Source organism: Anoplolepis gracilipes, chromosome 2 (assembly GCF_047496725.1).
Source record: "Anoplolepis gracilipes chromosome 2, ASM4749672v1, whole genome shotgun sequence".
In the NCBI taxonomy this organism is placed as follows: domain Eukaryota; kingdom Metazoa; phylum Arthropoda; class Insecta; order Hymenoptera; family Formicidae; genus Anoplolepis; species Anoplolepis gracilipes.
The window spans coordinates 21,771,836-21,788,984 of NC_132971.1; the positions used below are offsets into that span (position 1 = coordinate 21,771,836).

Below are 17,149 nucleotides of genomic sequence, written 5' to 3' on the forward strand. Positions count from 1 at the left end.
TGTATTAAGTACACATGTCGCGCGCTAGTATATGTAGTATATGTCCGATAATTTAATAGCTGCTGAATTAAAAAAAGAAAAAAAAGAAGAAAAAAAAAAAAAAACAAATTTATTAAATCAAACTACTAATCGTATAAAAATTTTCATAATAAATTTCATATTCGAAGATTCAATAGCTAAATAACGAGTCAAAGCTGAGAATATGAAAGAAATATAATACAGCACACCGACAAAGTGTAGAAAGCGAAAGAAATAGACGTAGAATGTCACAAGAGAAAAGAGAGATTTGGTACACGTGTCCATTCACTGTCCAAGCATCTTTTCATCTTATAAATATCTGACGAATCAATAGACATGGAGAATTAATCCTTTCTACTTATCAGAAAGAGAGAGAGAGAGAGAGAGAAAGAGAGATTATATAAAAATTCTGTCAACAACCTAAATTACATCATGAGACTTTCAGGTAGAGCGAAGGCTGTGATGAAGAAATAATACCTAATTAAGTCATTGAACGACTCGAGCATAATGAAGAAAGGCTATGGAAAGACGTCGGCGTTCGATAAAAACAGACCTCGCACTGTCGATTTAAAGCACCTCGTGGATTCGAGTATACACATCGCGCGCTATTATCTCTCCTCTCTTATCGCAGCGTCTACGACGCTGCGTTCTATCGTTAATAGCGTCAACAGAGAAGCGGGCGACATGTTTTGCGCGCACCAGTGCTGTTACAACCTGCGACGAAACCGATGCGATGCGATGCGATGCGATGCGATGCGATGCGACGCGACGCCACGGCCATGTTCCAAGGTCAACGCGATAAGTCGGTCAAAGCGCGGGGTTATCACGTAATTCGCTCGGCGCGTTTAAATGAAAAGTCTCATTCTCGCACGCCCTTTCTTCTCTCGTTTTCCCTGCTCTTTGATCAGACGGCAATTTTGAATAACGAAAATTTCCTCTCTCGCGAAATTTTTGCATGAAAAAACCATTAACGAAACTTCAACTTTTGTCCTTCACCTACATAACACTGGGATAATATAAATTTATCAATATCGCACTGTTACTTTCTTCGTGTGAATATAATTTTTATATATTATATATGTTTATATTTTATAATTATTTTCTTGTATGATAATCCTCCTCTATTAGTCTCAATCTGTTCATTGAAACATATTAATTATTAAGATTAAATATATTATATTTTAATCGAAATGTATGATTCTCGTGTTTGCTAGTCGCGTTTATTTACCGATGAAAATATATGAATAATCAATGTATAGAGTGCTACGCGTTTGAAAAAAAATGTGAGTCCATAGTTCATGAATAACGAAGGCTAAAAATGGCCCACCCGATGACGCACTATTTCGGCGTACTCAGGCAATCGTGCCAAGGATTTGGACAATTGCGTATCACATCATTTGCGCAACAACCGTAACGTTTGTCATTCGATCATTATTTTATTCGTATCATTTCTTTAAATGTTTTTTTTTTTTTTTTTTTTTAATTTTTTAATTTTTCTCACACAACTTATTACTCGATAAAATCAAACACGTATCTCAAAAACACATGTCAAATCATATATGTTTATCTTTTTATACACGGTACATTTTATTTATATTGTTATTCGAGAGAATAAAAAATAATTTAGATGCTTCATATTTTTCTCATTTCGTCATCGTTGGTTAATTACATAAAAGTGATGGCGTCATAAACGACGTTGATAGAATGGCCTCTAATCGAGAGACCTTTGTTTAGAGCGATAATCGACGAGAGCCAATTTCTCTACGAGCGACGCAGAAAGTTGTTTTCGGAAACTCACAAAGCGGACTTCATTGAGAGCGCTTGGAAACGAGCCAATAGGAAATCACACAGCAGAATGTCTGTCGCGCGTCGATCGCAGCGTGTGTTTCAACGACGTCACGCATGTCGTGACACGTGTGTCGTATGCGTAAACCTGATATACCGGGGCCATCGTTGGTTGTGTATCCGAGCAGAATCAAGGAGAGTGCGTTGTGTGCGTAGATAACCGTACGCCAACGATATCGTCTCGTTTGTTTAAAATAATTTTCGCGAACGGTACAAGAACAGTATGGCGTTTTGCTATTTTGCATATGCAACAGTTTAATTTCATATAATACTTGCATATATTCTTTACCGTATTTTATTTTGTTTCTGCTCGGACACAAACAAAAGGTACATAGATTCATAGCATTTACACCGCACAATTTTTAGACACTATAAACTAACGAATTTGTATACAAATCTATACGTTTCTCTTATTTATTTTTAAAATAATTTATTTTTAAATATATTTTAAATTTTTATATATAAATGTGAAGTTTTTATTAAAAAAGAGAGCAGCACACCTCTCTCTCTCTCTCTCTTTCTCTCTATAATATATTACAAGACATCTCGCAATTATATGTTTAAATAAGAGCTTAGAATTTTTATATGTTTAAAAGTTAAAAGTGAAAAATAATTTGCCAACTCTGTATAATTCAGATCATATTGTTATCAGGTACTGTGGCGTCGTAATAAGCTGTTTCCCTTATCGATAAATATAGTCCATCCTCATTTGATTATCTTACGCACGCTTTGTAAACGAAGATATGAGATTTTAAGTCAACACCGTAATCACAGTGTCAAAAATTGTGATGTGTAAACGAATTTTAAATCCCTCAGTGAGTAAAAAAAAAAAAAAAAAAAAAAAAAAAAAATAGAATAAGATCAATCTAAGTAAGTGATTTTCTCAATTTTTCTCACTTAATTTAATAATAATTTTAATTTTCTATTCTTTAATTACACAAAATATTTATTACGTTGTCATGTATTGTTAATTAATCAATAATTTAATTGATTGATTGTGTGTATGCGTAACGAATTGAGCTCATCTAGAAGATGAGAAAGAGAAAACACGTCCATTTCCGAGATTGATCTCATGTATTTAATAAAAGAGAGAATTACTTTGCTATGGCTACTTACAATCTACTGCTGGGTTCGTTACTAGCTTCATCGCCTTCGATCCGATACACCTTGCCGGACATGACGTACTCGAAGCTGTCTGCCCTGGAACCCTCCTGCTCTATGGGATTCCATTCGTTACCATCTGGATATCCATCCTCGCGCAACGTCGTCGCCAACACGAGACGGAACTTGTCACCTGAATACACAATGACAAATATCTTATTACACGCAAAAATTACTTTATAACGAGTATGTTCGCGTGTCGAATACTCTTTAATCAATATATAATTCAAAATATATTTTTAATTATACAACAAAAGTTATTTATTGTGCGCCAATGTACGCTAATTAAGAAAGTTATAAAATTTGCTATTTCATATTTATTAGTGTAAATACAAATATATTGTGTATATATATATATATATATATATATATATATATATATATATAATGTACAATTAGGGTAAATATATTTATAAAAGATAAAATAAGTGGCATTTTATTATTCGTTATCGCAGAGATGCAAATAAATAAAAATAAATCTGCACCTTTTCTTCTCGAACGCGCATCGTGTCGTTTAAATGCAATTCCTGAGAAGAGAAAGAAAATTGCGAAGAAAAGAGCAAACAAATAGCACCGTAAGGAGGATCAAATGCGCGAAAATCGATGAGAGAAAAAAAGTGTGGCGGTTCGGGATCGGCGTACGTTTGAATGTGGAATAATCTCGACACGTTGTCGAATGCGAAAAAAGAAATTCCAACATGTCGTGCAATGACGGAATAGCCAAATCCAATAATAGCGTTTGCGCGAATGCATCGAAAACATACATCGTTGCACGGTTGCATCAGTCGCGCTGCATCTGTTTGGATGCTGCGACTGGTTCGTGAAAACCGATGGATCCGCTCTTTTCACACCTGCGATATTTCGATATATAGGTATGCAATATTCGCGAGATGTATTTTGTATCCTACACATCGCTGTACAAGTTATAATAAAGAAAGCTGGTATCTTGAAGATCGAAATTTAATCAAATTTAATCAAAATAATAAAAGCAGAGAAAATTTCTCTGCTCTGGTCAATTCTTCAATTTTAATAGCCTGTGATACTGACTTTAGACATACAGTGTATGTAACTTAAAATAAACGCAGTTTGCGAAGAAGTGAAAAAATTATCGTCGATATACCAATTAATGAAAACTCGTGCCATTCATAAATTTTTTTTCGCACTTATTACATGACTTTTATGCATTTATAAACATAAAGCGAGATCGTATATACAAAAAATTATTACATATTTTTTTCGACTGTGCAATTCCGATTCACTTGAAATTGATCAAGTGTTAATGAAATGAGGTTTTTATAAAATTTTATGTATAAAAAAATTACATTTCGAAATGATTAAATTGACTTTACGTTTTGAAGGAAAATTTGACTGAAATGACGAAATATCGAGGTTATATAGAGTTAAGAGAAAAACAAGATTGTTAGTTTAAATTAAATTAATATTGTTAAATCAAATTAATTTAATAAAATTTACATTTCGATCTTGAATTCATACAATCACACGTTATAATTATCAAAGATTGTCCTACATCAAATATGCTTTTAATGTCAAAGTATAATATCATTTACTTCGCTAACATGAAATTAAGTTAGTTGCGCGAATTAAACTCTTCCGGGATTGCCATTCGAAATCAATATCAACGAAAAGGAGGAAGCAGGACCTAAAGGTGAGAGATGCAATTCACAGAGAACAGAAATAGGAGTAGCTACTGAAAGGAGGTCGCAATATATAGTATTAGAGTGAAATTGAAGCAGATAAAGAAACCGAGAATTTTGAAAAAAAGTCTACTTATAAAAATAAATATTACACAGTTTATCTCTTTCATGAATATTTTACGAGCTCTTAATAAGTAACCTTATATGTTATTTGTTTCTCGATAAACTTGGGTTCATTAGTTTGATAAAACGTTACAAATAAATCAAGTGAACGTGGTTGTACGACTTAAATTGTACCACCAATCTCACGTTAAATTCGTTAATTATATACGAATTTTTATTAAATAAAAGATTATCCTCTCTTTCTTGTGGACAAAGAGAAGATAATCTTTTTCATCTTTTCTCGTTTATCAAGCATATTACACGTCAACGTAAACACGTAAAATTTTACGCACAATTAACGCAACAACATTGCTTGGTCTCCTGTATAATTTTGGATTGAAGCGATATGTAAAAAGACCCGGGACGCAAGGTCAAGGTTAAGTACACGCCACGGTAGGTATAGTGCGGGCTTTAATCGATATTACATCGTTGGCGCCGCCGCTGTCGCCAAGATCATTGTACATATAGATACGTCGGGCAAATATTAAGATATTTGCAACAAAAACACAAACATACTTTTAAACTAAAATAATTGACTAATGGTTGTCGTCTCTAATCTTTGACACTGTTATTCTTATATACATATATATTAACTTTATTGCATTTATTTATTTATTTATTTATATATATTTAACATTTGTTACATGTACTTATTTTTTGCTAAATAATGTCGAGATAATAAATTAGGATATATCGCGTTATACAAATTTCCATCTCTCTCTGTCGAGCGATAATAAAAAAAAAAAAAAAAAAAAAAAAAATTTTTGCACGTCGTAGATAGAAGGCTGGAATTTGTCATTTGCGGTTATCAGCGCAAACGAGAGAGTCAGGAAAACCGGTCACAATTGATCTCGCCGCTCTTCACAAAGAGTAGATGGGTACGTAAGCCGAGCTTACATCATAATGGTGCCACATCGTAACAGTGGCGGCTACTATAGATCATCCAGTCGTGCGTCGTGCGGTAATATCTCGCGCTTAAATTAACCCTCATTCAACCGAAACGCCATGTCCGATGAATGAACACACAAGCTTGGTATCTCAATGTAAAAATTCAAAACGAGCGATGGATAGTAACTGAAATTTGTACCTTGAGTCATAATTAAAAAAAAAAAAAAAAAAAAAAAAAGAAAAAGGAATTTGAATGAGACGATGGGAGGTCTTCTTTTAGACGATTAGACGCTTTCCAGACAATAAAAAGAAAAAAAAAACAAATAATCATAGAGAGCGACATTGTATGTACTTTTCGATAATTCCCTAGCTTATTGAATATACTTTCCGCGATACGATATACGCAATACCAATTACGTGCAAAGCATCCCAATGACTAATTCGGTCAATTAAAGATCGGTTAATGCGGAACCGGGAAAAAGAGGATCGGAGACGCGAGAGTGCGAGTGCTAGCGCGAATGACGACGGTGACCTTGAGAGAATCGCGGCGGTTCTCTCGCGCGAAATGGAGGGGGAGGGGGAACCCTCCCACGAAATCGATAACGCGTGACAGCGCGCGGTCGGCGACAATGTGTATATATATATATATATATATATATATATATATATATATATATATGTATATATATACACGCACACGTACACGTAGAAACGCGCGCGCGTTGGGGACGGGATCCCCGATACAACGATGCGGCTTACCTCGCAGCGTCCGTCCGGGTCCTGTCCGAAATCCGCCGCCATCTTGGCCGGTGACGCGGTACGCCGTACGACGTACCTCGGCTCGGTTCGACTCGGCGCAGTGCGCCGCCGGGTCGCTTCCGCGGATGGATTCACCTGCGCGCGGCGTACGACCTTGCCGGGTCTTTTCCGCCCGAGCAAAGATTCACGGGACCACAAATCGACACTCTCTCAGCCGCGCACTAGCTATCCTCCTCTTCTCCTCCCCCTTTTCATCGTCGACGCCCACGCGCGTCTATCTCGTTGTTGTCGAGCGAGCGAGCGAGCGACCGACCGACCGAACGACGTCGGCGTCGTAGCCGGGAAGAGACGAAGAGGGAAGAGAAGAAAGAGCTCCCTTGTCATTTGTCATCGCGATCCGACGTTATGCCTGAAATGTCCGTGCTGTCGTCAAGAGTGCTTCGTCGAATTTGGCCAAAAAAAAGAAAACTCCCTCAAAACGGCACTTTGATGTCGCGCATTCAAAATGTCCGCTCGTCCAAGGCGAACGACGTCACAACACGTTTGAGTAGAGCTTGCAAACTCCGCGAGACTTATCGACGACACTGTAATGTCGCGCAATATACGAAACTCGTTACAACGTTAAACTATACACGTAACCACCTTCTCTCGTGTTGATAAGACAGTTGGAGAGAAAGAAAGAGAAAGCGAGAGAGCGCGCGCGAGAGAGAGAGAGAGAGGGAGACGACGAAAGCCGGAACAGACGATCGCGAAACGACACGGCGCGTTCGACTCTCCCCATCGTCGAGGAAGAACCGAGAACGCGTAGAGACACGGGACACGGGACACGGGACACGGCCACTCACGATTCACGATTCACGATTCACGAGACGAGGGAGCGTACGAGCCGCCTTTCCTCTTCGAGGACGGACGGGTATCGCGCGCGCGTTCGCGACCGACAACCGACACGGCTACGAGCCGTGGCCGCTTTGACCTTGGCATTGAACTTGTGGGCGCCGCACGGGACGAGGCGAGGCGAGCGGCGGACGAACCTGCGCCTGCGGAAGGGAGCGCCGGAGTGGGGAGGGGGGACGCAGCTGAGCTGGCGGAACAAGGGGCTTGGGAGAGGGGGTGGGAGAAGAGAGGTAAGAGGACCGTGCGATGTAGTGGGAGAGAGATTGCGTCATCTCGCGCAAGCCTGAACGCCGCGCGTCAATACAGCGGAGACTCGCCTGCCTGGCCCTTATAGACCAACCTTCCCTCACGTATATACATATATGTACTCGCATATGTGTGCATATACAATTGCCCCTATCTATTTATCTTTCTATATGTCAAACGTGCGCTGCAAATATATATAAATGCGTGCATGTGTGTATGTGTGCGCGGATGCGCGTATTGCGATTTTATCCAATTTCAGAATATCATGTATATTGTATATGATATGAATATAATACAATCTTTCGTTGAATATCAATCGTGATATACAATTACAAATTATCCCTTTGACTTTTTCATCTTTATCTGGGCTTTTTAAACTGGATTTGAAAATTTTGGATTAATTTTCCGGATTAATATAAGATGGTGTTATAATATGATGTAACACGTCTATTCGTGACAGAGGTGTGCGTGTCAAAATCAATTTTTAAGTACCTATCGTGTTATAAACTTGCTCAAAATTTGTTAAATTATTTTGCAATATGATTTGACCTAAACATGAGTTGAAATGCCGAGTATCATAAATATTCAATTAATACACTCGATCTATACAATCAATAACTCATGTTTGGAGGTGACCGACTGGTTGAGCCTGACACGCAAAACGAAACAATACTTTATACTTTTCTCGCAAACGGCGATCCCAAATGAGAGACAGTTTAACCAAAATAAAGCATTGCCGCCCTTAGATCGACCGAACTTCACCAATCACCGTGGTCGCATCGCTAATCCAGAGGCGGAGCCAAGACGCCAGTCTCGAAGTCGGTCTCGGTCAGCGTGGGTTCCCATTGGTGAAGTTCAGAGACGAGGCAGCATTAATCGCGCTATTCTCCGGCGAGACGCAACGTGTTCGGTGAAGCAAGATGGCTAACCCGACAATAAATCGCACGTCATCGTGTTTTCGATACAAACCGAATGAGCGAAAAGATGGTGGGTTCGAAAAAAAGACACTAAGGTGAATCATTTCTTGAAGGACAAAGTATGAATCAGCATAGGGGTGAATTGAAAAAAAAGAGAGAGAGAGAGAGAGAGAGAGAGAGCAAAAGGGAATGTATGTACGGTATCGTTATTACTTTTTTTTATAGATATTATATGATACTGTAAATTTTTAAATTTAAGGAAGAAAAAGGGTCACTTTATTAATTCAGAATATATAGTGTTCAAGTCGTTTCTTTTAATACGAGAAATGTCGAGCGGTCGTTTCTGACCGTTTCTATTTTTTATTATTATTAGATTAATATTCTATTTCTTGTGTAAAAAGTAAAATTCTGAATTTTTGTAACTTTTTCATCATTTATTTAATAAGGAAATAATTTATAAAAAGTTATAAAATTTCAAAATTCTATCTTTTACACAAGAAATAGGTTACTAATCTACAAAAAAAAAAAAAAAAAATAGAAACAGAAAAACTATTTGATACTTGTGTTAAATAAAGTAAAAAGCAAAAAGTCTAAAAAAGACTAGAAATAAATAGAATTTCTCGACATTATATTAAATGTATATTTTATTATAAAAAAATCTATGAAACTGAAAGTGTATGTATGTGCGCGTAATTTTTATTACCTATATAAACAGAAAAGTATAAATAATTATAATGTAAATTATAAATGGAATATATAAAAATATAATATAAAAGATATATATATATATATATATATATGTATTCAAGATTTATAAAATAATCATGATGCTAAAACTTTAGATTCTAACAATTTTATTTGTATAGTCTCCTCAGATAAAAAATGGCTACCAAGTTAAAAATGCTTGGAGATCAATCATCTTGCCGCTGCAATCTTTATTTAACCTTTATTTAACCTTGGCTAACGCATTTACTGTCTTATTATGCGAGTAAAACATTAGATCACAAACCTCACCGATTTCAGTGCGACGTATTGCAATTTTGTCGGAGACGAAAGATAAATATGGAAAATTCGCATTAGCGACGGAATTGTGGCAAGAGTAAAAAGTGACGAATAGTAAGACACAGAGTTTTACGTATTTTTTTGCCAAAAATCTGGAAAATACTGGGAAACGCTTTTACGAAGGATAAGGTCAATTGAATTGTCACAATTGTCGCAATATTTGGTCGAAAAATTTCACTTTATTAAACTTTTTATTAAAAGAGAGAGAGTTTCGACTTCGTATAATACAATATTTACCTTCTTTCGAAAAATACAAAATGCGCAAACTTTGTTGCGACGTATAATAAATAATATTTAATCGTATTCGGATATAAATCTCTAGCATTTAAAGTTTTTTACACTTTCAATTACTTATAATTTAAAAATTACCGACACTTTGACTATTTCGATTTAAGAAAAAATTCGTGCGACTCGATATTTATTCAGAAAAAGGCGATTTATTTTAAAATCTTTATATATATATATACATTATAAAAAACAGAATTTCGACATTCAAAAATAGACTGGAAGTGAAATTTGGGGTTCACGGGAGAAGAGAGCCGAGTATTAGTCGCGCACGATTGCCAAGCGCATTTTAGAGGATTACATCCGCCAAATGTAAACGCCAAATTGCAATTACGTTAGCAGTGCAAATACGAAATACCAGAATGTTTTGTGCGCCATTATCTCAATTATCGAAAAAAGTCAAGCAAATGAAATTTTTATAGAAATTTAGCAGTAATGATAGTAACATATGCCGAAAAAGAAATATAAGTGATTGACAAAATTGCTTTAAATCGGCCAAAAGTTTTGGAAAATTAAGCATTTAATTCTATAAAATTAAATTTTGTCAACTTATTTGTTAAATTTAAGAATGCGCATTACGTTGGTTTCATGTAGAATTAATTTCAATGGGGTTATAGAAAATGAATCATAAAAGAAATTGATCAAAAGTTATGTAAAATATTTCTTTTTCTATTTTATTTTCTATTATAAATGAATAATATCGCAAGAGTCTTTTCTCTCTTACAATTGGCTAGAAGAATTTTACTAACTCAATAATGATTTTCAACTCTAACGCGTAATATCGTTTTATATCTCACAAAAATTTTTTGCAGAGTGCGTGTAACTGATTTTTGCCATTTACTTAAGTACTTATTCTATTGTCATTTTTCATATTTTGTAAAAAGTCTTTTCAAACGTCACGTGTGTAATGCAGTGTGTGAAGCAGAGTATATTGAATTTTTAATTACTTTTCATTACAATATTAAAAATGAAACGAGAGATCAAGAGATTTCGTGTTTCAGGGAAATATGAAAAACCGGAGAATGAATGCGCAGGCGGCCCGATCGGAAATTACAACCTTACGCACGTCCATAATACAAAAGGGAAGCACGATACTGCGGTGTGTATCTTTTTCCTCTATTTCCTCAACGGATAGATTTCCAAGTAAATGTACAGTTTGAGATTTTAAAATAATAACGTTGAATAATAACGTAACAATGGAAAAAATAAAACATTAATGTTATATAGTCTCTTATTACGTTTAAATAATTGTCGCTTAAATAGTTAAATTGTTAAATTTTAATAATTCATATTATTGAATAAATATTTTGTTATAGTTGTAAGATAACGATTATATATGTATACGTAATGTATATACATAATTTCAAACAATAAACTAAAGTAATATTTATATATTTGATCTCGAATACCGATTCTTTTATAAAATTGCAAGAGATAATTTTTTTCAAACAATTTCTTAAAAAAAGTATACGTTACCTTTTCACACAATTACATCACACAAATATATTTAATACATATATAATATAATATATACAATATAATACATATAATACATATAACACCCATATATAATGTAATACATATTATATTTAATAATTGAATCACGGTTTGTTGTCATAAGAGCAATATTATAATACGTAACGCGATAATAAGCGGCAATTTTTATATCGGTCGCCCGAGTAGCCGGAAACAGTTAGTTTGATAATTATTTATTAAAATAAATAAAGAAAATCACTAATTATGTGTAGAATTTAATATACAGCATATATTCGTACAACGAAAAAATAATTAAAGATATAGTAATGGAAAAGTAAGGTGAAAACGCGGAGAAATAAAAACTTGTATAATGGAAGACTCACCTAAGTCCATAGGATACAACCAACTGTTGATGTCCAAAATAAGATCCATCTTGAAAGACTCGGACTCGCAGTGGAGTCTGCTCACTGAAACTCACAAAAAAAAAAAGAGCATCGTTAAAAATACGCGATACGATGCATTGTTATAATTGAACGATTGATTATGCGACATTATCGAAATGACTCATAAATTCGTTGGAAGGAATCATCGAGAGAGAAAAGTGATTTTCGCTCAAAGACACAGCGACGGCTGACATCACCAATGGCCAAACGCGCTTTTCAATTTGCAATATTATCGGCAAACACATATAGGCAAATATACTCACACCTATTATCTATAATATTGCTAAATCAAATATATATCTCCTTTTCTCTCTTATCAATTTGCGTGCGGCCAAGTGCTTTCGATATTCGAGACGAAAAAGCAGTTCGACTCGGAGTCACCTATTGCCATATCACTTGTCGTTCGAGCGATAATAGTGTCGAGTTAATTCCGGACTCGATAATGAAGAATTTTTGTGACGTCAAGTTGTTGCGTATATAACCACGGATACAAATTCAAAAGGAAATTATCGACAAATATTTACACATAGTGACCGTAAAATATTGTATTACAACAATTGTGTGATTAATATAAATTCAAGGAAATTAATATTTTAAAAAAGTATTGGATATGACATTTTCATTTTAATCATTGTTTTTATAATTATTAATAGAAATATAAGAGAGATTTAATAGAAACTTTGCAATTAAATCGATTATACATATTGTATAGATATCTTTTTAATCTTCACGTCTTAATTAATAAAAAAATACTGACAATTAAAAAATTTATTTTAATATATTTTATCATTTTAGTTTTTTTTCTGGTTTCTTTCGTTGATTTCAAAATTAATTATATACGTTATCATTATATAAGACAAGCAAAGCTATGCTAAAGTTAACGAGGAGAGAAAAAAAAGATTTGAAGATAAATTGCAATCGCAATTGTATACAATGAAGAATAAAAAAAAATAAGAAACATTGCAACAAAATTAGAAACAGATTATGTTTTAAAGAAATAAGTACATTATGTTTTCAAAAAACTGCCGATGTATCGTATAAAATTAGATAAGAATACCGATAAGAGCACACGGTAAAAAAACATTTAGTATTCTTGTTGAAATTTTTGTGTTAAATTTTTAATATGCTTTTATGTTAATACTATCGTTATGCTATTTTAACTTTTCTGCATGTTAATATTCACCGTCGTTTCTAAGAGTTAAAACAACACAATTAACAAGTAAATCTTGCACTAATTAACATTTTTGTGTTAATTTTTTACATATTTGCTTTCTGTTAAATTAACATTAAAATTATAGTGGATAAATTGGCACATGAGAAATGTGTTAAATTTAACACAAAATTTTTTACCGTGAGGATAATGACATATTATGAATTATATATTTGCAAATGCAACATTTTTATGTGTCGTGCGAATAGAAACTTATGTATTGTATTTTTTTTTCGCTTTCCATATCTATAAATGGATTTCTGTTCAAGATGAATTTTTTTTAGATAGGCAGCTTACATGATTAATCTATAATTAGCTTTACATAAATACCTTGACAGGCTTCAAATAACGTTGCACTTTAAATAACACTATGTCACTTTGTTAAAAAAAAAAAAAAAAAATAAAATTCGAGGCTTGAAAAAAAAAATAAAAAAGAAGCTTTCATCCTTATTTAAACAGGGTAAAGAGAAATATTCTTTATGTACAAGGGGTGTATTTTCTTGCAATAATCAATTCTTTTGTGTGTAACACAAATAATTGGATGATTTGATCGCAAATTACTTATGTCGTGCCTCCGGGGGTCCTCCATATTCCGTTATACTCATATCCTTGGACAATCCAAGGTTCATATTCGATATTGATTTCGTCGATATATATGCAATACCATCCGCGATAATCTAATATCGATATCGTTCTCACGTGGTCTGAGTGATCTCGAGCAATTGTGAAACGAATTATCAGCACTGTAAATCAAAGTTGAGAGCGATCGAGAGGAGAAATATATGTATATGTGCGCGGGTGCGTGAATAGGATTCACATTTCGATATAAAAAAAAGTCTAATATAAACGATAATAAAGTTTAATATAATAATTCACTTTATAATATAATTTTATAACATACTTGTATAATTTTTCACTCAAGTATATATTATAAAATACTTATATTGTGCTCAGAAACTGATGTAATTATGGTATGTAATAATCCAATATTATAAGAGTTTGGAATTTTTCCCAAATATAAAAAACATATTTTCTGAAATTTATTTCTTTTTATTTATCATTTATTTTCACTAATCTCTTTCGCGTCAACTATTTTTATATTTTAATTTCTTTTTACAGCACATATTTTATTTTAACCAAAGATTCTCATTAAAAATAAATATCAATTTTAAGATTGTCCTTTCTTGATCGTCCACTTCACAATTACCAATATATAGAGAACATCTGTTGTCGAATCATGGAAAGATTTTTGATCGAATCTTTTTTTAAGAAGTAGGTGGCCATAAACGCGGCTCTAATTTTTTTTTTTTTTTTTTTTTTTTTATTTAACGGGAATTATTGAGTCACAAGAAATTATTTCCAGAGCTACTCACTCGAGTAATCCGCTTTCCATCGCTCGCCGATCTAGAGATCCCGGAGAACGGAAACAGGAAGAGGGTACGCACTAGCGATGTTCGCTCGCACCTCCTTTCTTTCCACCCACGCGTTCCACACAGTTCTCCCCAGCTGATTCCGCCCTCTTTGTCCCTCGCATTTTCCCTCCCTCCTCCCCTTTTTCCTCATCTTCTTCGCTTTTGTCTTTTTTCGCTTTTAATATCTCTTTCTTTCCTTCTTCGTTCGTTTATTCTATAAATTTCACTACTATAAATACTCCGTCACTGAAAGAGCCATCTCTTTCTCTTCCTCTAGAAAAATCCATGATGACGGAAAAACGTGTAGCTAACCCTGAACCGAGCAACGATAAGCACTGCGATCTACTCTCGTTGCTGACGTTGCTCTCAGCTGGCAATTGTTACACAGAGAAGAGAGCAAACCGACGATGGTGGCGCCTAAGAGGAGAAACATCAGCAACGGCGACCTTTACGGTCCATCCATTGCCGGCGTAAATTTTCCAACGAACCGCTTCCCCTCTCCTCGGGGTAGGACGACCGCCCTCCGAGCGGCTCGTGCCACCCCCGCGTGCTTGCCTCATCGAGAGAATGGAGGAGGTTCCCAGCCTCCCTCTCGCAGTTCACCAACACCTCCATCCGTTCTCCATACTTCTCCATACATCAGATGAATTCATGTTGATATTGCATCGCGGCAACAATGAAAGAGAGGTGAAAAGAGACATTAGAAGCGTTTTTTTTTTTTTTTTTTTTTTTTTTTTTATACCGACAGTCTGCATTAACTTATTCTAAATTATCGATTTTCCGTCTCTTTTCTCGTAACGTATGTATATATAATATAAAATATAAATGGAGAAAATTGACAACGAGGAAGGTGAGGAGCATCGGCAACTTTGACAACTTGGAAATTCAAATATTTAGAAGAAAAATATCGAAAAATGTTATAGACGCGGGAAATGTTTAAAGAATTTCTTACTTAAATATTAAAAGATGTCGCACTTTGGAAAGTCACCGATGTCAAATAGATTTTCAAATAGCTTTTATTCTTTTAGTTTTTATATCAGATTCAATGAAGAAAGATTAGATTGACATAAGTTAAAGTTAATTGACATTGAAAAGGTTACAAAACTTTATTTATATACGTCTCTGTATCTAAAATATATAAATTTATCTATATCAGTTACTAGTGAGAATTGTATTGTTAAGAAGAGATTCGTAGTCCCTTTCTCTTTGGTGTTACACAATGCGAGAGAAATCGATCTAATCTCGCGGTGAATTCAATTTTAGTCCCTGCAAACTACATAAAGTAGATCAATATAGAGAAATATCCTTCCTTCACAATATCAAAGTTTCGACTTTTCGAATTTTGCACCATTTTAATTATTTCTCCAATTCCTTCCTCCAAAAAACCTAAAGAAAGAGACATGTATATGATAACTATTATACTCTCGTAAAGTTGTCTGACTATGCAACCGGTGCTCATCTTTCCAAACTATACTCGCTATGTCCATCATAAATGAATCTATCCCCACTCTCTCTTTTCTATCGTTATGGGGAGCGGGGAGGGAGAGAGAGAGAGTCATCCCCGCGATGCATCCCGGCGCAGGACGAAAGGGATGGCAATGCACTTACCCCCATACTACACCGCTACCGACGTACTACTCCGCCTACTCCGAGTCCTTTTTTCCCACTCTAGCTATCCTATCTTATCTTCCCCTCCTTTCCGCTACCACTCACAACAAAATTTTCCTTTCGCCCTGTTGTCGCTCCCTCTGTGGTACCTTACCTGGGTTTGCCATTTCTATATATATTTTTTTTAATGTGCTCCATTCTTTCCTCGTAAGTTTTTTTCCCAGTTTGCTGTATAGGGCGTTCGCATCAAATCGCGATTGAAGTTCCAATCAACGATATCAACGATATTAAGTGTACTTTTTGAAATTTAAATATTCTTTTCTTTCGATTTTCTTAGTACTATATACAATTTTTTACCTTTGTATTGATAACCATTGATTTTCCTCTGTGAACAGCTCAGTTATACAAAGAAGTAAAATTACGACTTACATTCTTTTGAAAGCAAACGCGCCAACAAATTTAATTCTCATTGAGTTGTTCTTTTTTTACATCACTTTAATTCCGACTCTATAACTTCCTCCATGCTTTATTAAAAAAAAAAAAAAAAAAAAAAAAAAAAACCGCGTTCATATTTGAGATATTCCTGGCATTTTCTTGATAAAATCAGCGCCGTCGATCGAGATGAGTAAAGGCAGAAGGATTATTTTCAGCTATAAGAGAACTGTGTAAAAATATTCTAAAGAGTGTAAAATTTGTAATCACATAGATTACGCATTATGTTACGGCAACGCTAATGTCTTGTGGCATATTAATACCATTTAATGAGATCATGCTTCATGATATTACGATGATGAAAACGATATTAAAAAAATTTCTATATTTAGAAATATTACTTAAAATCATAGAATTTAAAACTTAACCCTCAGGCACCATTCTGGAGGTTACGTTAACCCATATCAAAAATTTAAACGTTGATTTTGTTGAAATTTTAGAAAATCACTTTTCGCTTTTTTTTCTAAATATCTTGAATCGTAGAAATTTGGTGACATAGTCTTTTTCTTTACTGTCTGGCGTATCGATTGAAAAAAAAATACTTAAAAATCGCTTTATTAGATCCCGAGATATAAACAAAAAAGACTCTGGGTTATTCTAATCCATGAGTGATAAA

General features: G+C 34.5%; 1 protein-coding gene across 3 annotated transcripts in view; it reads right to left on the reverse strand.

Moving 5' to 3' along the window:
* Rpb8 (DNA-directed RNA polymerases I, II, and III subunit Rpb8) overlaps positions 1-17,149 on the reverse strand; it is a 59,000-nt gene that overhangs the window by 24,475 nt on the left and 17,376 nt on the right. The window contains exons 1-3 of one of the 3 annotated variants that reach the window (XM_072886634.1): positions 14,395-16,546; positions 11,752-11,835; positions 2,980-3,157 (exon numbers count right to left, since the gene is read on the reverse strand). In XM_072886634.1, coding sequence (XP_072742735.1) covers positions 2,980-3,157; positions 11,752-11,835; position 14,395 — 263 coding nt within the window. In that variant the 5' untranslated portion in view covers positions 14,396-16,546. Of the gene's footprint in view, positions 1-2,979; positions 3,158-11,751; positions 11,842-14,394; positions 16,547-17,149 lie in introns of those variants that run through there. The other 2 variants (XM_072886633.1, XM_072886632.1) reach the window with 2 other exon arrangements.